Genomic DNA, 26,510 nt, shown 5'->3' on the forward strand with positions numbered 1-26,510 from the left:
TGGGGGGGATTTTTTTTAGGGGGAAATAGTTTAATAATGGGGAAATGAAATGGGGGGTTTTCTGTTGCTGAAGATGTTTTGCTAGGCCTAAAAGACCCAGATCAGCAACAGGTGCCCAGCCCGAGCTCTCTAAGAAGACGAGGAAAAACTCCCCATGATCATCAGAATAAGCCGATGGACATGGGAAGAAACCTCGGGAGAGGCAATTCAAAGAGAGATCTCCTCTCCATGGATGGCTGGGTGTGCATTAATTGTTATTTACTTGTGAGGAATTAACTTTACACCAGAAATTTACTTTGCGGTGTAAAGTCATGTCTTAATCCCCAAAAAATCACTTTCTGGGGGTCAAGAGTCATCCTCACAAGTAAACTAATGCACATGTGTGTGTGTCTTTTTCTGTGCATTAGTTGTCATATGTTTGTGAGGACCAGTCTAGTCAAGCCTTAACCCCCAGAAAGTCACTCTCTGGGGGTTAAGTGTAATGACCTTTATTAATCCTCACAAATATACAAGAACTAATGCATGCATGTGTGTGTGTTTGTCATTTTGGTGATTGTCGTCCTGAGCCGAGAATCAGAAGAATTTGTACCACTTCTTCTTCTTCTTTTTCTTATTGATTTGGCTCTGTAGCTCCTCTAGCTGGAGGGTCAGGGAGACTTCTGCCTGCTCTTTTCCTTGCAGAGTCTCTTTGAGGCTTTCCATGGCCTGGAGGAGTGATGTTTTTTCCTCCTGCCACCCGTTTTGCTGACCCTGCAGGTCTTTCTCTGCGTTCCTCAGAGCGTCTGCCAGCGATGTCCTCTCCTGCTGCCAAAGGTCATGGTCGCTCTCCAGGTGATGTTCAAATTTATCCTTAAGAGCAGCGATCATGTCCTTGTGTTCCATCTCCGTGTCTCTGCGATGTTTCTCATAGGCGGATCTCACGTTTTCCGAGACCTGCTGAAGGGCAGTCCGCTGTTTTTGCCACTGGTCATAGTCCTTCTGCATCTGGTTTTCATACTTTGTCTTCAGAACTGAGACAAAGTATGCACTGTTGGTCTCTTGTTGCTTTAGCTCAGCTGCGTGCGTCTCCTGGAGTCTTTGCAGCTGAGCAGTGAGGGCGGACTTCTCCTCCTGCCATTGGAGCTGTTTCTTGTTGAGCTCCTCCTCGGCCTCCTTCAGAGCAACTGCCAGTTTGATCCGTTCTTCGGTCTCACTGTCCAGTTGAGCCTTGGTTTTTTCGGCCTCCTGCTGGAGGGAGAGGCGCTCAGTCTCATGTTGCTCTTTAGCCTTTTTCAAGGCTGCAGCAACCTTTCTCGTCTGCTCTTCCAGCTTGGTCTGATTGGAGGCCTGCACTTTTTCAAGCATACTGGCAGCTCCAACCTTTTGATGCCAGAGAGCATCCTCCGCTTGCTTCAGCTTTTGCTGCAGCTGTTGAGTCTGAGCCCTCTCAAGTGCCAGATCCTTTTCCAGCACTTTTGCTCTTGAGAGAGTCTGACATTTGATGACTTTCTCGGCGTCAAGCTGTGACACTATTGTGGTCACTTCTCTCCGAAGGGCCTCTTTCTGGTCCTTCACCTGCTCCAACTGATCTTTCAGGAGCTTGATGGTGGAGGACTGCTGCTTTCGATGTTTTTGAGCTTGGGTCCTCTCTCCTTGAAGGAGGCTCTCCAGCTCCAGCTCCACGTTGGTCCTGGCCGTAACAAAACACTGTGTTCGCCGAGAAAGCTCAAATTTAACTCCCTCAAGCTCTCTCAGAAGGGCGAGTTTATGGCCTTCCGCCTGCGCCAATCTCTGCTGGAGGTGCATGATAATATGGGCCTGGTGCTCAAGGTGTTTCTGAGCACCGAAGTCCACTTGGCTCTCAGGCTCTGTGTTGGTACTGGCCTCTGTGACTTTCCGGTCGCTGGATGCAAAGCCGTTCTGTTTAGCCGCAGCCAAACGCAGCTGGGCTCTGAGGCCACAGATCTCCCTCTGAAGCTTTTGTTTTTCTTTGCTCCAGTTGACACTCTCCCTCTTGTCCTGGAGGAGATCCAGAAAGTTTGCCAGAACATCCTCCTGGATGTTCAGGAGGACTCTCCCCTCCATTGGACTTTGGGTGAGTGTCACACCCTTGTCACTGAGCTCGCACCGAGCCTGCTCCTCCAGTGTGCTCAGGTAGAAATTCATCTGAGTGTCCATGTTCTCCTCTGAAGTTGATGTGATAACTTCTGCGATGTCGGTGTTGTAGGTCGTCGGTGTTGTAGGTCGTCAGGTGTCTTCTCTGAGATTGATCTCCCTCTCGATCGTCTCTGAACTGAACTCCAACTGAAAAACTGAACTGAATCACCCCAATTTATAGACTCCCAACATTCTAGACTATGACATCATAAAGCCTTTAATGATGAGGTCAGCGTGATGTCACTGCATTCTATGCTAAGTTGTTTGATGTTGCATATTAAATACACAGGTGACACATATGTGGGTTCTATATTATATTGATGGAGTCCATTCTTTTATTACTGTACAATACAATACAATACATTACAATTTTGTACAATTTAATGTAATACATCCCTCATTTATGGTTATTATGGTATTATTATATTATGGTGCAAATCACTGTGGCCATGCATTAAAAACTGAAGTAGTCCATTCTTTGATTGCTGTACAGTACAGCAGTGTACAATTTTCTACATTTTAATACAGTTGCTTAATGATATATTAATCCCTTATTTGGGGATATCATAGACTGAATCACTGTCACGTCCCTTTAACAACAGTCATCTACAGGGAGATGATTGGCAATTCATTTGAATTGCAGATATATGTAAAATAGGCAAACTTGTTTATTTTCAGCCATAAATCTAACATTTAACCCTTAGGGACTGTTTGGGGCATATTCACGTTTTTCAGTCGTGTTCATGCATACGGCATACATTTTGGGAAGATTGTGTATTTGTGTTCAATCATGGATATTCCATCTCAGCTCCTACAATAAGTCTAAAATACACTATCGAAGCTAAATTGTTGCATTCATAGTGTGAACTGTAAAACAATGCACTGTTGAAACCCATTCAAACTGCAGTGATGCCACAGCCATCAAAGCATAAAAACCTGCATTTTATTATAACTTCGTGTCATTCTAGGCTTTGCCTTGGAATTTGTAATTTTTATTATTTTCCACTTTTTAATAATTATTAAAAAAAGAAAAAATGAGGTTTAGAGTGATTAAGATACATTTGTCACTGTGTCACTGTGTTGTAAAATGTTAAGTTCATTTTAAAAAATGCAGTATGTGCTTGCATATACCATTTAGCTACACTGGGCTATAGTGGGTTGATAGTGTTGCCACTGGCCAAGGAAAACTTTGCTGCACACAGGCTGCAGCCTTTAATCACAAATAATGTAAAATCCTCTATAAAGTACAGGTGTTTCCAACAGATTGTAGCCCATGCAAAGACCTGTAACAGTAACACCACAGCACAGTGTGTGTGTGTGTGAAGTGTGTAGCAATGACTTTTCACATTATTTTTTTTGTAATTCTTAAATTTTTTTAATTTGTTTGCATTTTCTTTGTCTCTAAAAAATTTTTTTTTGTTAATCTTTTAAAATTTTTGATTATTTTTAAAGAAAACATGCCCTCCAAACTCATGGGTCCACCAAAATAAAAATCACCTAAAATGACAACATTTATCACAGCCAGAAACTGTGAAAACAAAAATGATCATTGAATCATTGAACTCTGACACTCCTTGAACACATCATTTGGAATGAACTCTTGGTGCATTTTCCCTGAGCCACTCAGGGAGGCTCAAGAAAAATATTTTTAGCTTTGGGGAGGCAAAAGGGTAAAAAAAAAAAAAAAAACAGCCCGCTTCTCTGATAAATAAAGAACAGTCCCTTAAGGTTATTCTTATTTTTACAGGAAAAAAAAGCCCACATATCAAGAGCAGGGCAATGAAATAGTTTGTGTTCTCGGGGAAAAAAATGTATAAAAAATAAAAAAAATGAATAGAAAATCTCTGCGCCACAAATTCACAGTGCTTCAAAATCAACTGTTTTTCACAAATTTGACTCGAGTGTTGTGAAGGTGTTACTATGGAAATATTGTACCCGCCTTCAGTCGCCCCCCAGGTTTCCTCAGTGATTAAAAGGCCAAATTTCACACAGCATATAAAAACCCAATCAGCATTGCAAACTACAGTTTTCATTTTAGCTCTGTTAGTACCATTAGCAGAGTCACCATAGCAAAGTTAGTGGTTCTAATAGTAGTTAATGCTAAATTAAAGGGTTTTTGGCTCAAAATTAAGGTGCTTACTAAACTGGGAGAAGCCCTGAGGGTGGCCACCATGTTTCCATAGCAACACCGTCCACCAGCGGTAATCGCAGAGTGGCCAACTGGTGGAGACTGGAGGTAGGCGGTGGGCACTATGTTTTCACATAGGAGAGGAATTATGTATTACACGTCATTTTGTGTTTTTGTTTTTTTTTCCTTAAAAATGAACCACTAAGTAACCATTTAATGAATGTGAGCTATCAGAAAAATAAAAAAAATACCTGGGCGCGCCTGGTGGCTCAGTGGATAGAGCTGTCGCCCCATGTACAGAGGCTGTGTCCTTTGCTGCATGTCATCCCTCTCTCCCCCTTATACACTAAAGACAAAAATGCCCAAAAATCTTTAAAAAAAAACTGATTCAAACCATCACAATTGATTTCTATGGAAACAAAAAGTAAAATGATAATTGACCTGTACCAAGAGATTTGAAATTGATGCTACTTCAAGCCATTTTGAATATTTTTCTAACATATGATGAACATATTGTATATATTTCTTGTTATTTCTACTACATACTTTTATTGTGTTGTATGCTGGAGTAGACAACAAAAGCTCCCATGTTCTATGGAACACATCGTCTTTTGAATGTGGGATACATGTAAAATACCTATATATCTATATTCAACTCGAATATTTAAGTATTATGACCTTATTCCACTGTGTTTTAGTCGGAGCTCATTCTGTTATCCAGTTCATAAGTATGCACTTTCTGAAAAATTCAAATACAAGAGGAGGAGTGGTACCAAATGTGTGAGACACAATGTACATCAAGAAATTCATTAATATGGAGGGAGTTCTGCTGGAAAAATCTAACTCTAACTTCTAGGGTTAATAAACTGTTTGCATATGAATTCTACCCCTAACAAAGTTTGATTCTTATTTAAGCTTACATGTTTTTAATATTTCTTTTTTCCAATTGTCAAATACAAACAAGAGCATCACCTCAACAATGCTGGAGCGCTATATTACAACATTATAACACGACTCAGAAAAGCTGCAGTCCAGATTTCAGCTTGTTAATGTCGCTGTGGTTCCAGAGAAGGCCCTCGGCTATTCTCAAGGCAACATGCTGGAGATTATGCGGGAGCGTGGAGGCAGACCATACACACATCTTCTGGAACTGTACAAAAATGAAGATATACTGGCAAAATGTTAACTCGGTTGTAAAAAATGTCTTGGGATATGAAATCCCAAACACTTGTCCAGTGATGTATCTTGGGAATATTGAGAAGGTCGTAATGAGAGAGGATTTGTACCTGACTAAAGTATTACTCGCAGCAAGTAAGAAAGCGGTCACAAGAAACTGGCTCAATGTGAACGCTCCAAAACAGGAGCAGTGGCTGGGAATTGTCCAGGAAATCTTTGATATGGAAAAATTAACGTACCTGTTGAGACTCAAGGAGAACGTATTTGAAATGAACTGGAAAAAATGGAACATCTATATGAGACATGACACCAACTGAACAAAAGCTAAATGGAACAGTGGACTGAATAGTAGAAAATCTCCAGGCAGGTTGTTAACGTTATTATTACTGTTACTTGTATGCTGTTTTGTTTTGTCTACATGCATGAGAAAACTCAATAAAAATTTAAGTAATAAAAAAAAAAAAAAAAGTATGCACTTTCTGTAAATCATGTTTCTAATATTAGACTGTTACGTCAAATGTGTCACGGAGGAAACAACAAATCAAAGTGTATCATTGTGTGTGTGTGTGTGTGTGTGTGTGTGTGTGTGTGTGTGTGTGTGTGTGTGTGTGTGGGTTTGTGTATGTGTTTATCAAGGTGGAGGTCAGCAAGAAGAGCTACCATCAGGCCAGGAAGGAGGAGTGGACTGCAGTTACTAGGGAAACGCACGCCAAAGCCGACCCAACAAAATCACAGGAAGAAGTGCGCAAATACTCGACCCGGGCGGAGCGCTGCAACCAGGAGGCCGAGAAAGTACAAAGCTTACACACACACAAACACACACATACACACACGCGCACACACACTCATATTTACAGATAGTCCCATGCGTAGCTCCACTTGCACCAGTCTGGGTGTGTCACTGAGTCCAGAAAAACATACCTGTGTGTTTTTGAGATTTGAAACATGACTGGGCTTGTCTCTGCTGTTCTCCACTTTGCACAAAAATCCCATCAGTAAAGAAGTTCCTGAACCTGAAGAGGGAACCAAAAACAGGGAAATCCTAAAACATAATACAGGACGAGGAAATGAAATTCAATATCATGGCTTATTCATACTATTTGGGGGGGTGGTAGACCAACCTGTCGATCACTATTGAAGCATTTCAGTTCATAGATCATTTGTTAATCACTGGAAGCCTTACAGCCATGTCAAAGTTGTATTTAAAACGCTGCTGATGCTAAGCTGAATCAGTCACTTCCTGCGTCTTCTCGTCCACATGTACAGTTCCACAGTTTTATTGGGTGTAAAGAGGAATAGCAGAGGAAGAAGAAGCAATTACACTAAGCTACAGATGAAAGGCTCTTACTGCAGAAAACCACCACACCTCCAACACATGATCTCGGTAAACAGCGCTTAGCATGACATCCTGTTGGATGGAACATAGGGCTGGACCAAATATTTAGCTATTCGGGTGTTCATTAATTTAGTAGGTATTTGGTTTTCAATTTAGGCAATTGGATATTCTTTTTTTTTTTTTTTTTTTTTTTGCAGAGGACGACTGCCATTCAGTGTTTGTGATACTGCTGCTGCACCTGTCACACACACAGTGACAGGAACGATCTTGATCAGATTATGCTTTTTGGCTGTATGCATATTAAATCTGGTCTTGTTTAATTTCAGGCCAGTTTCCTGTTGTCAGTTGGTGGTGCTATAAGTAAAACTAAATATTGACATGTAGATGTCTTCAGGCCTGGACATTCATGCAGCATGTGAAGTTTGAGACAGATTGGACCATGCAGAGTCAAATGACAGCAGCTTTTTGTGTGATTTTGGAATATTGAAATTCGCTGCACCGCTACGGCTACACCATTCAATAAAAACCTAAAATGCTTCGCAATTTAACATTTAACTCCGCAACTTCTCAGCTGCAGATCATTGCTCTCAGTGGATACAGTCACAGTATCTCACCTGCAGCTGCAACAGAGTGGCATATAAACTAAGTCTCTTGCAGGATGTTAGTGCCCTCTAACAGAGCAGCCATCAATCCTTTTGTTTAATGTTTGAAAATTTAGACTCCTTCTTCCTCCGTGCTTTTCTTCATCTTTCTGAACGTAGGGTGACACATGGTTGTACCGTAGCTCAGCATGTGCTCTGTGTGTGTGTGTTGCAGATGAAGGAGCGCTACACAAAGTCCCTGGAGGACCTGAACCGCTGTAACCCTCGCTACATGGAGGACATGGAGCAGGTGTTCGACCTCACCCAGGAGGCCGAGCGAAAGAGGCTGCGCTTCTTTAAAGAGGTCCTGCTGGACATCCACAAACACCTCGACCTGTCCGCCAGAGAAGGGTAGGAAACACATGTGCACACAGAATCATGCACACATAGACACACACACACATCCTGAGTAAAACAGAGTGATCAGGTGGTTCGTGATCCATGACTCAGAGCGAAGGCATGCAGAATTGTCGAGGTTTAAATGTGTGTGTTTTAAACGTGTGTATGTACACAGGAGTTAATAGAAAACTCATGGTGTTGTCCATTAACTATTGACCCCTCATTCTGTTTAAACAACCACTGTTACCATGGTTAGCATGATTGGAAAGTCCAGCATGATCTTTGTCCAAATATTCAACAAAGATTTGTTGAATAGATTAGATTTGATGGGAAAAAATCCATCCAATGACTTTATTTTTATTTTTTTTTCTTTAGTTCCTAAAGGTTTTTTTTTTTTTTTTTTTTACATTAATGGTTTAGTCCCCAAAATCAGAGTCAACAGTTTAACATGGAGTACAGAGAGACCATTCAGGTTCTTTGTGAAAGACCACCTGCTCTCCTATACAGACTGAGCTCTGTCATTACCTGAACTGAGATATGAGATAAGGCTTCACAGTTAATCGAATAATCATCATGATCACAATTTGGGCTTCCCATAATTAATAAACATGATCGACTGCAATGTTGACATTTAAAATACATTCTCCGTTTACAGAAATTTCTAATGCCTATAAAATCAAGGGCCTCTGAACCAGCAGTCAGAGTTCACCTTCAAAGAGTTGACATGCTGCTATATTTGCACCCAGCAGCTGCAGCATCTGCAGACATGCATAACAAAAATCATCTTTTGTCATCAGACATTGTTAGGAAGTATTTCGGATTTAGGAGACCATATCAAATGCAAAGAGTACATGAGACCTGCTTCTGCACTGAAATGCAACTCACTTGTTAAACCACCCAAAAAAACACCACAATCTGTAATATGATGAATGCATGAAGGCAAGGTATATAAAAAAAAAAAAAATCACATTTGCACTAAATCCCCGTCCTAATCCAGTATCAACTCAGCCATCAATAACAGCAACATCGCAGTGCGTCATGGTACTTTGACCTCTTAAAAAAAAAAAAAAGTTGCGGATACTTGTCTATAGGAATTTAAATTTATTCAGCTAAAGAAAAAGTGCTCTATTATTTAAATGTGAAAGTGCACCTCAAATATTTTGTCCCATTTAACAATAAATTAGCGTGATCTCAATATAGATTAAAATAATGGTGATTTAATTTTTATTATAATCATAAAACCTTGCGAAAGGGCACTCATGGGCAGTGTTTCACAATTTACCGTCCTTCTGTTTTGAAAGATTTATAAAATGTGTCTTAAGAGTTTTTGCCTTCGGTCTGTTCTCTGTTGAATACATTAAACAGGATTTAAGAGTTCATTGCTCACACTGCCTTCAGGCATCTACCTGCAGCTCCTGTTCAGGATGGATGCAGATGAGTACAAGTTTATCCTTCATATCATTTCTGAGTGTAAACAAACCAGCACTAAGCTGATCGTGTCGACTACAAAATATGCACATACAATAGTCTTATCTGGAGTTCCACCTTTTTAAAAGCCCAGCCCCCAAAACACACACTATAATGAGTAAATATATACTATAGTGTATGAACACTTTAACTGTAACTGTGATGTCCAGAACAGGAAATGACCAATACTATAAGTCTGTTTCTTTAAATCTTGATTACAAGTGTAAAATGTTTGTCTTTTGCTGTCTTTAAACCTGCACTCATCAGTATTTTTACTTGAACAAAAACTCAGATGACTAAGTCTTGTTTGTGTCCACCAGAATTTAAAATCTCCGATGACAGATTTTTAAAGGCGGAGGAGGATGGCGTTTAGTATATGCGATGACTGACAGTCACTTTGTCCAATAGGTTTAAAGTTCTGTACCGAGATCTGGGTCAGACCATCCAAGCAGCCAATGACACTGAAGATCTCAGATGGTGGAGGAACACCCACGGACCGGGAATGAGCATGAACTGGCCACAGTTTGAGGTGTGGACGAACACACACATAGACACGCACACACTCTTACATTCTGTTTTAATTCACTCATGGCATTATTTATATAACTTCATTCATTCATTTTTCTTCCCCAAACATCTTGATGAAAACAAGACTGCAGCGCAGGACTGCATTAGTTGTTCAGTGTGTGTGTGTGTGTGTTTGTGTGTGTGTGTGCGCGTGTGCGTGCGTGCGTGCTTGTATGTGTGTGTGTTTCAGAGAGACAGACTGAATATTAAACAGGTTTCCAGTGAATGCCTTGTTGTGTGACTAAGACCTCTGAGTGGGGTCAGGAATGTCTGAACACACACAAACACTCACACTCACACCAATACATGTTAAGTTATTGGTGGAAATCTACAGATTTCAGATCGGGCTGCTGAGGACAAACAAACATTTACAGATATGTGAAAACAGAAGTACAAATCACTGTTTCTTCAGAGTTTAAATGAATAATTCTACATTTTGAAATAAATGTAAAAAAACAAGTTAGTGTAGCTCAACTCTGTCTGCATGTTGCAAAGTCAGCCTACTAAACCTTTAAAACTCACGACTGAGCATGTTATATCTAGTTTAGTTTTTACATAATCCAAGTGAATATTCCAGATCAGCTGTGTTTTCTGTTTGTCTTTCAAAAAGCCCTTTTAATCCCAAAGTAAAATAACAAAGATCAGTGGGACATTTATCAGTTCTTTAGGCTCTGAGAGCTTGTTTGTGTGTGTGTGTGTGTGTGTGTGTGTGTGTGTGTGTGTGTGTGTGTGTGTGTGTGTGTGTGTGTGTGTGTGTGTGTGTGTGTATCTGTATCCCTCTGGCTACCTCATCGCTGCTGCTTGCACTGCACTCATACAGCTGTTACACCATTGCTGTTTTGTGCTGTTATTTATGGATTTAGCACCTTCAGCTGCTAATTGCTGGCTCTGCCAATTCCATGTTGAGAACCGTGTCAACCATACAGTCTGAAATTCACATTGAGCCATTTTAAAGTTTCTTCTTTTTCCTGAGCAGTTCTGTGAATCTAGCCTGAGGATGATATAACCGATTGTGATCAGTTACACGCAGGAATTTCCACACCCTCCTCACTCTCTGTCCCTGATTCACAATAAAGGAGTCATTGTATTGTCCTATTTTCAGTCTGTGAAAAGATCTGCAGACCCAATTGTGAAGGCATAAAAGAGATACAATCATCTAGATTCCTGCCCTCCACTTTGATTTTTGGCAGCTACACACTGAGTGTGCATGTGTGTGTACGCTGTTCCAGACCTGGATCCTCGAATTTCAAATCATACAAAAGAGACGACATACAACACTTGGAAATGCAGCAACTGGACCTCAGAAAGTCTGTTTGAAGACTTCAAAATTGTGAAATCTCTTTGTCTGTTTTCTGCAGTTGATGCCTGAAAATCACATTTAATTCACTGAGTAAAGATTATTTTGGCATCATGATCATCATCATGTTTAAACACAGCCTGTCAAGTCACAGCACAGTGATGAACACAGTGATGTGATAACTCTGTCAGTTCAGAGCCTTGTTTTTCATGAAATGTTTAACAGCTGCAGTAAAAGATCCCAAAACGTAGTTTTTTGTGAGTTTTATGGGGCCAAAGAGACAGATTTTAACACATGAAAACCAGAACTTAATCACGTTTTAAAAGCTAAGTAGAACAAAATGAAGTCTGGATTGATTCAGTAGTTCTTTTTTCTGTGTTCGGAGAGGACGACCGCATCTCATTCATTTCAATCAGGGTCAACAAAAATTTATGAACAGAAGGTGCAATTCAACAGCAGCCCAAACTACATCCTCTAAAACAGAACCAACAGCTCCTTGAAACAGTTTCAGCTAAAGCGAAACATTATACCATTGAGGATCGTAGGATGTATTGCAGAATTGTAATTGACTGCAACTGGCAACTTCAAAACCTCTAACTTAGTAGGATGAGAGGTTACTGAAATCAAATCACTGCTGCCATGAATGAGATTTTGCTTCTTCATTTGTTAACATTGAATAAAGGAAAACAATCTCTCTATTTACAAGTGAACCTTGAGCTATTTTACACTTGTTTTTACCCGAGTTGTAAACGCTAATGTCATGCAATTATGAAAATGCTTTGTCAAGTTAGATAGACTTCTTCTATCTCCCAAGTGTTGTCGTCAAACTCTGTTTAGCGGTGGATCTGATTAAGCATGTGTAAGCACACGTGCATTGACGTGAGTGTTTCTGCAGTCTAATCTTCAAGAATCCATAAGCTGATTTTAAAAACGTGTTTCTGGAGGAATTTTATGAATTCAGAAGCCATTTCTGTTGCCCAACCCTACTTTCATGCGCAGTAAGTCCCCTTATTTAGCATTTAGAAGCAGTATTTTAACATTAAAGAAGTTATTTATAACACACTATAATGTTCTGTAAGCAGCTACAAGTGAAAGTCTTTAACTGATGCACAGCAACATTTTATGTTATTTTGGTTGTGTTTTACTATATTGTTATTTATTATCTGTTTGTACTTGGCTTGGGTATCCTCTTTTTACGATACCAGTTCCAATACCAGTTCTTTAAAGTGATACTGATACCAGCGGTGCGCTTCATTTGATACCCATAATGTGAATCGACTGCTATGTAGTTTAGACATAATATCGTTTTGGTGGCATCTTGGCACACTGCATTTGCAACTCCGTCCAATTCACCACACTCAACTTCACCACACCACCGACTGTATGGTTGTACCTGCTGCGGGAGTGTGAGCTTTGCGCTGAGGACAGTTGTGAGAGTCTGTCCGCTCACACACAGAGCTAACGATTAGCACCACACAGCTAAAGTTATCATACGGTTATTAAGGGTTTGGCGACAGAGTTGAGCTGTTTCTGTGTTGGTATGAGTTTGTTGAGACACTTTGATGTCTCTCTTTGGACGTTAGCTGCTGCTTTTTTAGCTTGTGTTGTCTGGGCAGACATTAAACTGACCATTTACAGGGAGGAGAGTGGCCATCAGCACAAAAAAGGTTAAAATACAGTTTTGAAATGTTACAACCTTCTTGGCACCGGGTTACTTTAGTCGATACCTAAAATGGTATTGACAACCGATACCCAGCCTCGACTTATGGATGTCAGCTGGAGGAGGTTATAGTCATTGACCAATACATCAATAAACACTTATATCTGCTTACAATTTCATCATCATATGTTCTGAACTATTTATTAAATGTCTGTATATTTCTCATGAATGATAAATAGGGGATTTAAAGTAAAGTGTTAGCATTTTAGGTATCATTGTATCAGCTGAGGACTGTACAGTTTGTTCAGTGCAGCGCAAACAGTTTAAAGTTCAGTCAGCTGTTTTTGAGATGAAGTCAGATGACAGTCAGGTGATTATTTGTACTAATGCACAGTGCAGAGGTCAGGATGTATGTATGTTAAGAGTTTGAGAGTTTGTGGAAGATCTGAAGACAGAACAAATACTTGAGATTTTCTTCACACTTGAGGAGGATTTGGAAATGTCTTTGTGTTTTGAGGATCACTGCTATGATGACAAACAGAACACTATTTATCTTCCCAGAATAGAAAAATAAGTGTAGAGATGTAGGCAGATAGAAATGAATCTCTTGTGTCCTCTGAGGAATCTCCTGGCGTTCCCACAGCGCCACTGACACGCAAACAGAGAGCCATTGTCCCAACACACCAAACACTCACACACACACACACACACACACACACACACACACACACACACATTTGTATTTCTGTCCTTCTGAAGACTTTCTGTCGACTATATTCATTCATAACTTCAACTCCTCTGCTGCATATCTCAAAAATTACACAATGTACATGTGTGGTATTAATTCTATACCTCACTCACTCACACACACACACACACACACACACACACACACACACACACACACCTCCTGTAGTGCTGATAGTTTGGAGGTTGTTCTGGGCTCCACTGAGACTGTAAATACCTGTAACTGTATCCCCAGCCACCTACTTCTGTCATCAACCTGTTATTATGGCCGCAGTGTGTCTGTCTGTGTGTTTGTGTTTGTGTGTTTTTGTCTGGGTGTGATCGGATCAAACTCCACTGATTATCTACTGAAGGGCAAGAGTGATCATCAAGACAAAAAAGAAAAAATCACATTTACTTTATTTTATTAGCTATATATCTAAGACAAGGATCCTTCTTTGTCAAAACAGATGTCTTTGTTTTTGTTTTCATTGTGTTTCATGCATTTTAATTTTCATTTATTATTATTTTCCAATAATAAGTTAACATATATTTAATTATTTTCTACATTAGAAAATGCTACAGATTCCCATAGGATTATAAATCCTCTGAATGCCAGAGAGAATTCATTAAAATAAATTAATTGGATCTCAAGCTGTTTGTGCAGTCTGTTTATCTGCCCCCAAACTGCCAGTGTACAGATGAACAGCGGCTGTAAGATAGCTAGCAAATGACCATGTTAATGGAGGTTTGTTTCTGTGGCAGCTTACACCAAAGCACACAAAGCAGTGTGCAGTGTGGCTCGCCAAAAATATGAAGTTTTTCTGCTGGAAAGCGTGTTCATGTTCATGATTAGGTAGCTTATGATGGCTCTGGCCATCATAAGCTACCTAATCTTAAACTGTCCACGACATTTAGTTTGGTTGCACTTCGGAGCAAAATCAAACAGCCCCCGCATGGAACGGCCAACTCGGCCTTCCATAGCGTTTGCATGGCACCTCGATGCTGCTTTGTGTATTTCAGCATTAGTGTTTAACTCCTTTTTCATTTTGTTTTTTACCTCCAGTCTCTCTCCTTTTTCTTCTTGTCTCTGTATGACACTAAAGTGAAGAAGCCCAATACGCAAATTTTCAGCATGCGTTCAAAGTGCTACATGTATATCCTAGGCAACTTGACTTGCGTGAGATTCTCAAAGACGTTTTCCGTCTCATCCAAGAGGCTTCTTCAGAATTGAAGGGGTTTCAGGCAAGAGATAAAATGTCCTCAAGAAACTCAATCAAGTCCAGTTGCCCTCAGTATAGCACTTAGAGTTACCATGAGCTGAATGACTGGGAATCTTCAACATGTATTTCAGCTTACTCTTAAACTTTTTTGCATAGTTGTGTAAATTTGTGCTGCCCTTGGAGAATTTACTTTGATGAAATACTTACTTTACTTTTACTTATACTTTATTAATCCCCGAGGGGAAACTCAGTTTTTCATTCTGTTGTCATATAACACAGGCCTGAAGTATACACATATGCACAGGCAGGACCTATAAGCATGTATTAAATGAGCAGATGTTAGAGTGAAGGAGCTGCCCATAGACAGGCGCCCCGAGCATTTGGGGATTCAGTGCCTTGCTCAAGGGCACTTCGGCAGGTTCCATGTGGCAAATTGGCACTTCTAGAGCTACCAATCCACACTCCGTACTTGGTCTTGGACTTGAATCCAAAACCTACCAGATCCCAAGCCAAGTCCCTGTGGGTTGAGTTACTGCCAACCATATATGCAGCTATGTTGCATCTAAATTATCACTGCGTTCTGTCTCAGGGTTCCTGCAGATCCTTAAGAAGTCTTAAAAGGCAGTGAGTCAATTAATCTAAAAATAAGGTCTTAATTGGTATTAAAATGTCTTAAATAAATCTTTGAAAATGTCTTAAAAATGCTCAGAAATGGGAAATGGGATTTTGTGATTTTTTTTCTGATATTGCATTGTACAGTTTAAAAATAACTGTTAACACCTTTTATTTATTTATTTAGTTATTAATTATTAATTTCAGCATTATTTTAAATATATAAAATCTGCCAAATTCCCCGTGCATGAACATCACCAAAAAGTCATGTTTTATGTTACAGTAAATATTTGGGCAAAATTGTCCCAACGTAATTTATTGTCGATTTTGATTGTTGTAAATTTCATTCCAAGTGTAATTAAAAAAGTCTTTAAATATCTTAAATGTGATGTACCTTAAGCTGTGGCTGACATACAGTGTACAGGTGCAGGTGAGTCAGCAAACTGACTCTGTAATGTCAGTTCACGTCCGTATCTACAAAGGTTTACTTACATTAGCTACCATATGCAAGTGGTCATAGCCTGAGTGAAAATCCCTTAGAGTATTGAATTGATGTGTTTTATTGTTAATTAATTTCACTGGTGTGTGTGTGTGTGTGTTTGTAGGAGTGGTCTCCAGAGGCGAGTCGCTCCATCAGCAGGAAGGAGCGAGGTGGACACTCTGAGGAAAATGTGGTCAAGCTCACCAACATCGTCTCCTCAGGTGGAGATGACGTCCCACCGAGTCCCATCACCCTGGACACCGGCAGGTAGGAGGACACCTCCACATCAGCTGCAGACTAATAATAACTATCAGTATTACCATTTTTCATTAAAGGTCTCAGTTCTAGTTTTATTAGCATCTACAAAAAGAGCTTAGTCTGTTTTGTTGAGTTTATTGGAGGAAGTGTAAACCTCGGCTGCACTTCCGCCGAAAGTAAGGTTTTAAGAATTTTTCCAGTTTCCTTTACACACACACACACGCACAAACCCACAACATATGTTTGTGTGTGTGTGTGTGCGTGTGTTTGTTAGGAACAGATATAGAGGCAGCATGTAGTTTAGCTTGTTATCTTGTAGTCACCCTGAGGAGTTAACATCCTGCACATAATGCACTCTAATTAGAAGCTAGAAGGCTGTGTCTCTGTGTGTCCTTTGGTCTGCTTCTGTATTTAATCTTGTCATGTCTGCTGCCCTCCCTCAACTGGAACAAATCATTGAAAAGTCCTTGAAAATTTCCAAATTGTTTATCTTAAAGTCATGGGGGTCATGAGAGTTCACTGGTCACGTTGTGAGTGTGGTTGCTGAAGCTGCTGACAGTGTGTTCTTGGGGAGCAGCAGGTTTTTCTTGCAGTTAAGCCATAGAAATACTCACAATAAGCTCTACCAAAAAATGATAAGTGAGATGTCTTTAAATGTGTGTTCTGTGCTCCTGTTGCTTGAGAAGGAGACTTTTTGTTTTCAGGTGTACAGCGGTAAATCAGAGTGCTGTGATAAGCAGTTTTTACTATTATGTGACAGTTTATCCAAAAAGGTCTAATCTATTAATTGAGAATACAAAGAATACTTTTTTTAAAGGAAGTAATTGTGTTGCAGCCTTAGTCACACTTTAAAAAAACTAAATAGGCTTTTTTTTTTGTACTTATAATTTTTTAAAGTCTCAAAGTGCCTCTTCATTATCTTGCAATTTTATTTTTTTAAGTATCAAAGTCTCTTCGTTATCTTGCATTTTTTAACTGTTACCTGATGATTTTGAAATCACAATCCAAAGATTAATTTTGTGTCAACACGTACTTAATTTTTTGTCAGTGCTGAGAGAAATGAGTCCATGAGACCAGATTGACCCAAATCTTTATGCTTCCATTATGCAGGCTTGGTGCCATAGAAAATCAAATGATTATTCTCAAAGGATTACTACACAGGATCTTCCTTTAAAAAATAGAATAAAATAAAATAGAATAACAGTAGTAATCCCTCTCAGTCATCTCTTATGACCCACTTGAAGTGTGTGGCAGTATATTCATCTGCAGAGACTCTGCCCTCGGCCTGTATTTTCTTATTTTCTTCCTATTTTGCTCTGATCAAGAAGTTCCTGGGCACAGCACACAGGTGAGACTGGGACTTTATGAAAGGTAGTGAAACTGTAGCAGCACGTATCTTAGAGGAAAAGGAAAAAAAAGGCAAATATAGAAAACAAGAATGAATCAAAGGTTTGCTTTCACTTTTGCTAAGAATGTTGTGTACAAACAGTAACCGTGGTGATGGTTTCTGACCCAGCTTCACCACCAGAGATCAAGAACAGCTAAATTTACAGGGTTTGGACGGGTGTTTGAAATTCTTGATTTTTGATTTTGTTTTCAAGGTTTGAAAAGTGCTTGAATTTTTGATATAGTGCTTGAAAATGCTTGAAAATGTAACTATATTTCTTTCATAACAAATTGCTCTCTGACTGAATAGTTTTCTTATTAGATGGAGAAATAAAAAAAGTGGAAAACCCTAAAATGAAGGGAAAAGCAGAATTGTAAAAAAATAAATAAACTTGGAGGCCGAATATGATCATAAATTCTAAACTAGTAAGGGGGCTCAAGAAATTGTCGTAAAGGCCAGATCTGGTAGTCTGAGAAGCCTGTTTTGGGGCATGCTTCAATATTATGCAAGTATTGTCTAGTACTCAAGAGGGCTAGCAAGTATTCTCCCAAGTCATGCATAAATGCTGTATTTTCATCAGCAGGTTTGTCTGTGTTATATTATGTTAGCTGATTCGCAGAGAAAGAGGCTATATTCCTAAAAATGTGTCTTTTTCTATTTTTCTATTACATTGATTTTCCTTTTGAAGGAAAAATTTGTAGTCAGAGGACACAAACACCCTGAGCAAATGCATATCGATATATATTGATTTACACATTTATCCAAGGCAAGGTTTTGTATTGTTTGATTTAGGATTTTTTGGTTTCTTTGGGGATTTTTTTGCTAGATATTTAAATAGAAAGTGGAGGTAAATAAGTGACAAGTGTTCAAACATCTACCCTGACTTTCTGTGCAGCCATTAGCAGGTTCCTGCTCGTCTGCTATTCTGTCTTTATGAACTGTTTTCCAAACTAATACTTGTTTTCCTCTGTGAAGTCACAGTTAGTCCATAAACTCACTGTGGTGTCTTTCTGAGCCTCCAGCACTCAGAGGTTTTCACACACACTCTTTTACTCCACTGGACATTCATGATGACGACAGCTGCGGTTGCTCAGAGATGTGTGACATAGCTTCAAAGCTTCTATTAGTTTATTTACAGCACCTCAGTTGGGATACATTTGGAGGGGATGAATACACAATCTAAGGAAAGCAGGCTGCAGCCAAATAAGTTTTTTTCTTCTTTTTTTCTGAAACTTTAAGGTTTACTGTTTTTTTGTGCTTAAAAATGACATAAAAAAGATTTCATAGTAAATGTTTCAACACCTTAATTGATGATTTTAATGGGATTTTTCCATCGGTGGAAGAAGTATTAGGATCCTTTATTTTAGTAAAAGTAGAAATACTGTAGTCCAAAAATAATCATTACAAGTAAAAGTCATACAGTGTTGTTTGAATAAAAGTACAGAGGTACTATCAGCAAAATGAGTATGAAGTATCAAAAGTAAAAGTACTCATTATGAGGAATGGCTCCTTTTAAAGTGTTATATTATAAAATATCTTAGTCTGATTTTATTTCTAATAAAACAAGTTAGAATATTTTAATTTTGTTGTTTGTCAGTTAGGAATTTAGATACGTTGTGTACTATTGGTAGGTTAGTAGTATAGTATAACATCAGGGGTTTTTTTGGGGGGAGGGGCTGCTAATACAAGAGTTTCAAGTAAATTCAGTTGAGTAAAAAGTAAAAGATTTTCCTCTGAATTGTAGAGGAAAAGAGGCATAAAGTAATGGAAGTACCCATGCAAAGTGCAAAATTGTACATAAGTGCAGTATACTGATTTTTCTGTGACCCCTGATGCTGCATTCAGTGACACAAAATTAGTTTCCTGTCATTCAGACTCTGTATATTTGTGTGTTTCTGACTTCCTGTCTGTCCTCACTCAGGGTGAAAGATTATTCGTCAGACTGGTCAGATGAGGACAGTCCTAAGAAGGCGCTGGCAGTGAACGGCGTGGGGGAGGCGGAGGACGAGGAGGATCAGGTAGAGGGGGTGCGAGTCCGAGCGCTCTATGATTACACGGGCCAGGAGGCCGATGAGCTCAGCTTTAAAGCAGGTATTAACACATACTAATGCTCACAGACAGGGAGGCATCACAGGGGAGAGTGCTGATTTTTGGTTTGATTGATCTGTTTCAGTTTTATGACGCTGTTGTTTCATGAAATGTGCAAAACATAAAATGATAAAGGACAAAACAGTGGAATTTTTCTCTGAAACAGTTTCTACAAGTACTCTGATCTTGTACTTGTTAAAAGTAACAATACTACAGTGAAGAAATACTCTGTAACAAGTAAGGCTGGGTAACTTAACTCAGTTCCTTTCATGATATTGACCAAAATAACCAAGTACCAATAGAATAGAATAGAATAGAAGAAAATATAATAAATTAAATAGCAATGTCTCTTTCAGAAATCATGACCTGCTTAGTCAAGTTAATCCACAGACCTTGATGTGAGCAGTTTCATGTAGGAAGTATTTTCTTTCTACCAAAACTCTGCAATCATAAAAACAAGCAGAAGGAAGTGTGCATATTTTTATTAGAATTAAATGAGAAAAGTAATTCCTTTACACCCACTGTGCAACAAATTTGCACATTTTTATGAAATTACAGCTTTGTTAGATATGAGAACATATACTCTATGTATATGTCTTGGTAGTAAAAAGTTTATTTTTCAGAACCTGAGAAAATATATATTTTTGTGCTTAGTGTTCACCTGTGATGCCTTGTCCTAACACATTCACACACGCTCATGTCAAATAAATTGTTTCAGACATGTGTACTGATCATCAAATGCAGTAAGACTGTAATGCAGCGCGGGACACACCCATAAAACAAACATGTTACATCGTACCTCAGTCTGCATGTCAGTCAGCACTGTGACCTGCTGAGCTGGTCGCTGTAAGATAATCAAACAAATAAGACAAAACTTAGAGAAAATTTCCAGCTTCACTAGACAACACAATTTAAAAAGCCGGAAAACAAAAGCTGCTTTCTTATTTGCTTACCATCTGTGTTTTGATCAAGAAATGGTAAATTAATGGTAAATGGATGCTTTTATACAGCACTTTTTTGTTGGTTTAAGCAACCACTGAAAGCTTAACAACCAAAGCACCATTCACACACTGGTGGCCAAGGCTTAGACACAAGGTGCCACCTGCTCCTCAGATAAACATTCACACGCACACTCACACATCGATGGCACAGCCGATTGGAGTAATTTGGGGTTTAGTTTTTTTGACCAAGGACACCTTCACATGCAGGGTGCAGTGATCAAACCACCAACCCCCTGATTTGAAGACAACTGCTCTCCGTCTCTAAATGTATACCTTATATAGAAGATATAAAACTGCTGTATTACAGTGACTTGAATTGAATCATTATTGCAAAAGTTTCAATTGTAAAACTGCTGATAACATGAGAACTGTGTGTTTCTGCTGCATGATATGTGACAGATGTGAAGTGTGAGCAGCTTCATATCATCTGTTCTGTTGTCAGGACAGATAGTCAGAGGATTGGTGCTTTTATTTTGAAGGAATAACTTGTTTCTCTAGTTTTCTTTTTTAGTATGAAATGAAAAACTGCCTTGCTGAATATTTGCAACTTATTGTTATCCATGTTGGAGATAAAACCTCCTCTGAGTGGTTTTATCTTCCAAATTTGCTGGATGTTTGACATCTGTGTTAATATCAAGGATGCTAACTGTATGTTTTATCCTAATTTGACGGATTATCATCAGAATAATCTGATCAATTATAATACACTTATCTGTCAGGTAAGTCAAGTAAAGTCATCTTCATTTAAAAAAAAGACTTATATACAACACAGTTGATCTGAAATGGTAAAGAAAATGTGATGAACAGAATAAGATGAGAGACTTCACAGTGCTGAGTTGTCTGATGAACCACTGTTATTGGAAGTATAGGTATGAAGTATTTACATGCAGACACACAGATTTGTCTTTCTTTTCAGTGCAAAAGAGCTCTTCATGAATTATATGTATGATAATATTGCTATCTAATTCTGTGTGCATACTGTGTGTATATTCTGAAGCCTAGAAGATTATTATTCTCCAATATTTAAAAGAGTAACTCCACTCAGGACTTCCAGTCTGACTCTATCATGGAGCATTTAGATATTTCCATGCTCTGGCATCTTCATCATTGCTGCTTTGTCATTTTTAGCTCTCATGGTGTAGCTAAATGCAACAAACAAACAAGAGTCAAGATTCCTACATATATAGATTCAACATAATTGTCTGACACAAAGAAAATTAAAATGAGTAAGAAAGTAGAGTTATTATCAGAATATAGTATTTCTCATAGAATTAGAGTATGTGTGTGGTGCAAGATAACGTGCGGGGTGCAACATGAAAACTTTTTGTTTGTTTGTGTTTGTTGTTTTTTCTTCTTTTAAATGTGTTTGTGTCCCTTTGAATCATTCTGTGACCCCTCTCTAAAGTCTGAGGTTTGTGTGGGTCAGTGAATCTGGCGCTGGCAGACCTTCCCATGAGTTCCTCACCAACCGTTTGAGAATCGCGGTGTAGAGTATTGATCTGTCAATCCGTTCACAGCTGATCAGATCAGATCGATGGGTAAGAGGAGCAGCTTCTGCAAGTGAATGCAAACTTTAGAGCCAGAAGAATGAGTTTTACTTTATATTCGCATGACACTCTACTGCTCCATTTGTGCCCAGAGTGAGCGCTGCGCTCCGAGAGTGTGGTGCAGTGAGTAACCAAACAATAGATATATTTCAACAGCAGTCCTGGGCCGGTTCCTGTAGAATATAGAAACTGTGAAAGGCATAAGTAGAGGTCTCATGGGACTAGGAATAACAAGGGTTTTTTGTATGTGTTGACATTGAGCTAAAAGAGTCTATACCCTCTATGGAGCTGGTAATAAACCTTTCAGGTCTGTATGTAATGTTGTCCTGGTTGGCTGTGGTTTAACCAGGCTGCTCTGTGAAGCTTAGTCCGTCCTCTGCAGGCGGTCCTGCATTGTAGGGAGTCAGAAGGACGCCAAGTTAATGAAACCTGATGGGACCACAGAGGGAGAGATCTTAGTTTGGAAAAGCTTAGCTGAGCTCAGCTCTGCTTATCGTGAACCAGAACCAGATCGCTAATAAACTGGGACAGGTGGCCTCTTCTGTATCTACATCATGTATGAATGCTTCCTCTATTTACACACATTGCCTTTAACTTAACATTTCTGACCATCATCTTCCCTGCAGGAGAGGAGCTGCTGAAGATGGGAGAGGAGGATGAGCAGGGCTGGTGTAAAGGACAGCTGAGCAATGGCCAGGTCGGCCTCTACCCAGCCAACTACGTCCAGTCCATCGCCTCCTGATGGATCGCCCTCTCTGGTCACCCAGCCAACGGTACCAAAACTCAAGTTGCCAGGACCAATCAGAAGCTATTAGTGCTGACATGTAGACAGTAAAACCACCAGTTTTTGGGTACTGACTGTTAAACTCATCTCTGAGTTTGCTTTTTTTTTTTGTTTGAGCTGCGTTTTTGAAAATCAGCCAGAGGAAAAAGTCCACTTGTTGTGACAGGCTGTTAACTCAGCCCGAAGTCAACGACATCGTTGTTTAAAAGAAGCTTTACAGGCGAACAGAAGTCTCCGGAGGCCAACATGAACACATACTTGTAGAAAAACATGGACGTAACTTATGAAACTCTGGAATTTTGGATTTCTGCTTTCTGCCATCATTTTCAGTTACTCGAGTCCGAGAATCCACATTTAATCAAAGCCTTGGTGGAGCAGCAGTGAGAGCATCCACCACGGCTGACTGTGATTAGCCGAAACATCTGTCAGTCAGTCAGAGACATCCTGGAACACGCCTCTTTTTTATAGAAATAGTTTGACATTTTGGGAAAATACAATTCATTTGCTTTCTTGCAGAGTTAGATGGAACGATGGACTCCATTCTCATATCTCATATAAGACTAAAAACAGCAGCTTGTTTGCTTAGTTTAGCATAAAGACTGGAAACAACACATTTTTGGAAGTAAAAGTCACATCCTTTTTTCTTCTTTTTTTCATGTTAATGTGAGCTTTTCTGTGACTTCAGAGTTTAATCAGCAGTATAAAATTAAAAAAAAAAACAGCTCCATAAAATATTTACTTCTTTGATTAAAAGGACAGTCACAAGCTTGTGTACATAAAAAAAAGGTTAAAAAAAAAAATGCCCAAGATATATTTTGGAAAGAAAAAACCGATGACCTAAAAGGCCTTTTGCATTACTTATATAATGCAAATGGCAGCCTTTTTCGTGACGCAGAGGGAATTGGTGATGAAGTTTAGGCAACAAAACTACTTGGTTATGGTTAGGGGTTAGGGTTAGGATTGCATAACCCTAAAAGATGGCATATAATGCCAAAACCAAACAAACAAACAAACAAAAAAACCCCATTTGGCTTTGATTGGAAAAGTCACTAAAAACTCTAGCTCTGAGTGCCACAAACGCCTAACCAATGTTGCTTTTAGGTCTTGAACATCAGTCTCTTTGGTTAAAGTTTGGTGTTTGTTGGACCTATCCACTCTGAGTGGACTTTTACACTCCGCAGATGCTAAAACTTTACCCCCAATGTTACGACAGTGATGCTGAGGAGGCTATCCAAGCTGTCCAAACTGATATTCATTCGTTTAAACTAATTTTCCAATTTTACATCTACCACAGTTCAAAACAACTGCCAGTTTTCTACCTGGAAGTGAATGTTGTTGTTATTGCGACGTCATGGTGATTCAGTCTGTGGACAGAGCCAGACTAACTGTTTGTCCCTGTCTCCAGTCTTTATGTTAAACCAAGCGAGCCAGCTGCCGGCTGTGGTCTTGTACTTTATGAGATACGAGAGAGTGATATCCATCTTGATCTGCAGAAGTGTATTCTGCAAATTGACGAGCATTTTTTTAAAATAATTTCATTAGAGAATTTTGGACTTTTTCCAGTAGATTTCAGTGCACTCTTTGATCCAGCATCTAGTGACTGTGAGAGGAACTGCAGCCTGAGGCACGTTTTCATCTTCAGCCTCCTCTCCGCTCAGCTGCGGTGGCTTCTGCTTGAATTAAAGAGCTGAAATAAACCCAATGAAAGACTGTCAGTGCCTTAGTCAGCGAGGCCAGAAATGTTACGGCACCGCCCTGCTGTCTGACCAAGGATCTGCAGCCGCCTGCTGGGTGATGACCAGTCTGGTCCCAGTAGAAACCAGTAGAATCTCCCATTACCTGGATTTCAGATGTTTGTGCAGGCAGCACTTGATTGGCTCATTCAGCTCGACATCAGCATATTTCATTTATTTTGTAGATTTTTAGGTGTGACACTGAATTCACTTTCTTCATTGTTTTTCTTTTTTTTTAATGTGATAGCTGTACGTTTATATTAAGTCAACCGATTTTGATCATTGACGGTGTAAACCTGTTTCTTTTTTTAAGAATAGCATTTTTACAGTCAACTTCTTTACTTTATAATTTAATCTGCTCTTTAATTTAGCAATCGTTCTTGATTTTAGAGCTGACGGAGGCAAAGAGAGTAAAGTTGACTGTTTAGATTTGGGTCCTTTAACCTGTGGAAGGTGGTTTGTTGCTCGTTTTTGTTTCGCTGCACTGCGATCGCGAAGCAGCTCAAACATCTGGAATAGTAAATGGTGATAATTTGTCAGGTTTTGGGTTTTTTCATGTTTATGTTTGTGTTGGTTTGTGTGTGAGGGAACCTCCTTTGTCCTGCTGACCTGATCAACGCTACCGCTAACCCACGTAGACATCTGAATAATGAGAGGTGATAGAGAAAATTAACGCTACTGTGCTGCTCCTTAATTTTTTCCTTTTCTTTACAAAATGATAACATGTACAGGAGATAAAGTGGGAAGCAACAATAAAGAGCTTTCTGCAGATGGAGGTTTTACAGACTTTCTTTTGACCTGCGATTTCATGTAAGTACATCACTGAGTTGGTAACTGGTTGGGGATATTTTTGTTAAGTTTTTTATAGAGTCCTGACCTTGCACTGTTATTGGCTGGGATTACAAACTACTACCTAAAGGTTGACACCCAGAAACCTCGCAAAAAGAAAAGAAGAAAAAGAAAATATAGCCAGAAGGCAGGTTTTGTGCAGATATACACTGCCGCGCACGGCTAGTGTCTTAGTAGTGATAATTGAGAGGGATTACTTTTGAGTAGTCTATGTATATTGTTTTTGGGTTTTTTTTGGAAAATCCTGCATAATATGCCTTTAATGTTTCTCACAGTAAATGTTTTTGCAGAGCACAGAATAATTGTGAAGAACTACAGTGATGTAGTAAAATATTCTAAACACAAGGTTCAAATGTGTCAATAATGTACCACAAATTGCAAGAAATTAGTTAAAGGTGATAAGAAAATAACTCAAACATTTGTTTTAAAAAAGAGGGGAGGATTATGAGAAAATTATCCAAAACAGAGGAAAATATTTCAAAAACCATATATATAATTATAATAATTTAAAACTAGGTTATTTTCTTATTTGTTGTTTGTTTACATTTTCTGCTTATTTTAAAGTAATGCTATTGTGTGGCAATTCATTATTTATTTTTGGGAAAAAATTTAAACCGTGTGTTAAGTTGCTCATTGCATTCTCGTCATGTTTTTCAAAGAAATCAAATCAATTTGCTCAGTTTTTAAAGGCTTAAGGCAGAAAAATTTAATTATTATGATCCCCATCAAAGGGTAACAGAACCCACAGACTCCAAAAATCAATATTATTGTTTCCTGTGAAATTTATCAGGGTGACAGATGGTCCGCCTGTTAAAATATGTGTGTGTTTGTGTCAGCAGGTGGTGTGTTGGTGCTCTGCAGTGATGAGGTGGCACCTGGAGTCAGAGTTTGAGATCCACTCCCTGTAAATGACTGTAGTGCCACCTGGTGGTTCAAACTGCTCTCAGACAACATCATCATGGTGATTTTGTTGTTGTTGTTTTTTTTAATTTTCAGACTGTAGGTTCTTGTCATCGGACAGCAGAGGTAGGAGAAGCACTCACATCTTTTGTTTAAGTCAAAGTAGTAATACCA

The 26,510-nt window shown here is 39.1% G+C and overlaps 2 protein-coding genes across 3 annotated transcripts in view; one reads left to right on the top strand and one right to left on the bottom strand.

Moving 5' to 3' along the window:
• pacsin3 (protein kinase C and casein kinase substrate in neurons 3) overlaps positions 1 to 25,358 on the top strand; it is a 46,900-nt gene extending 21,542 nt beyond the window's left edge. For both annotated transcript variants that reach the window (XM_042491230.2, XM_042491237.2), the window contains 6 exons: positions 6,077 to 6,232; positions 7,593 to 7,768; positions 9,632 to 9,752; positions 15,914 to 16,056; positions 19,356 to 19,525; positions 22,697 to 25,358. In XM_042491230.2, the coding sequence (XP_042347164.1) occupies positions 6,077 to 6,232; positions 7,593 to 7,768; positions 9,632 to 9,752; positions 15,914 to 16,056; positions 19,356 to 19,525; positions 22,697 to 22,812 (882 nt within the window). In that variant the 3' untranslated portion in view covers positions 22,813 to 25,358. The remainder of the gene's footprint in view (positions 1 to 6,076; positions 6,233 to 7,592; positions 7,769 to 9,631; positions 9,753 to 15,913; positions 16,057 to 19,355; positions 19,526 to 22,696) is intronic.
• On the bottom strand, positions 502 to 2,157 carry LOC148190356 (uncharacterized). Its single transcript, XM_088081711.1, has one exon. The coding sequence runs from the start codon at positions 2,155 to 2,157 to the stop codon at positions 574 to 576; it is 1,584 nt and encodes a 527-aa protein (XP_087937837.1). The 3' UTR covers positions 502 to 573.
• Positions 25,359 to 26,510: the final 1,152 nt, after the last annotated feature.

This window comes from Plectropomus leopardus, chromosome 1 (genome assembly GCF_026936395.1).
Source record: "Plectropomus leopardus strain MGB_pleo_1.0 chromosome 1, ASM2693639v1, whole genome shotgun sequence".
Taxonomy (NCBI): domain Eukaryota; kingdom Metazoa; phylum Chordata; class Actinopteri; order Perciformes; family Serranidae; genus Plectropomus; species Plectropomus leopardus.

What these genes read in the sequence shown, in the direction of transcription:
- LOC148190356 (XM_088081711.1), bottom strand. Translation starts at nt 2,157, where the DNA reads ATGGACACTCAGATGAATTTCTACCTGAGCACACTGGAGGAGCAGGCT.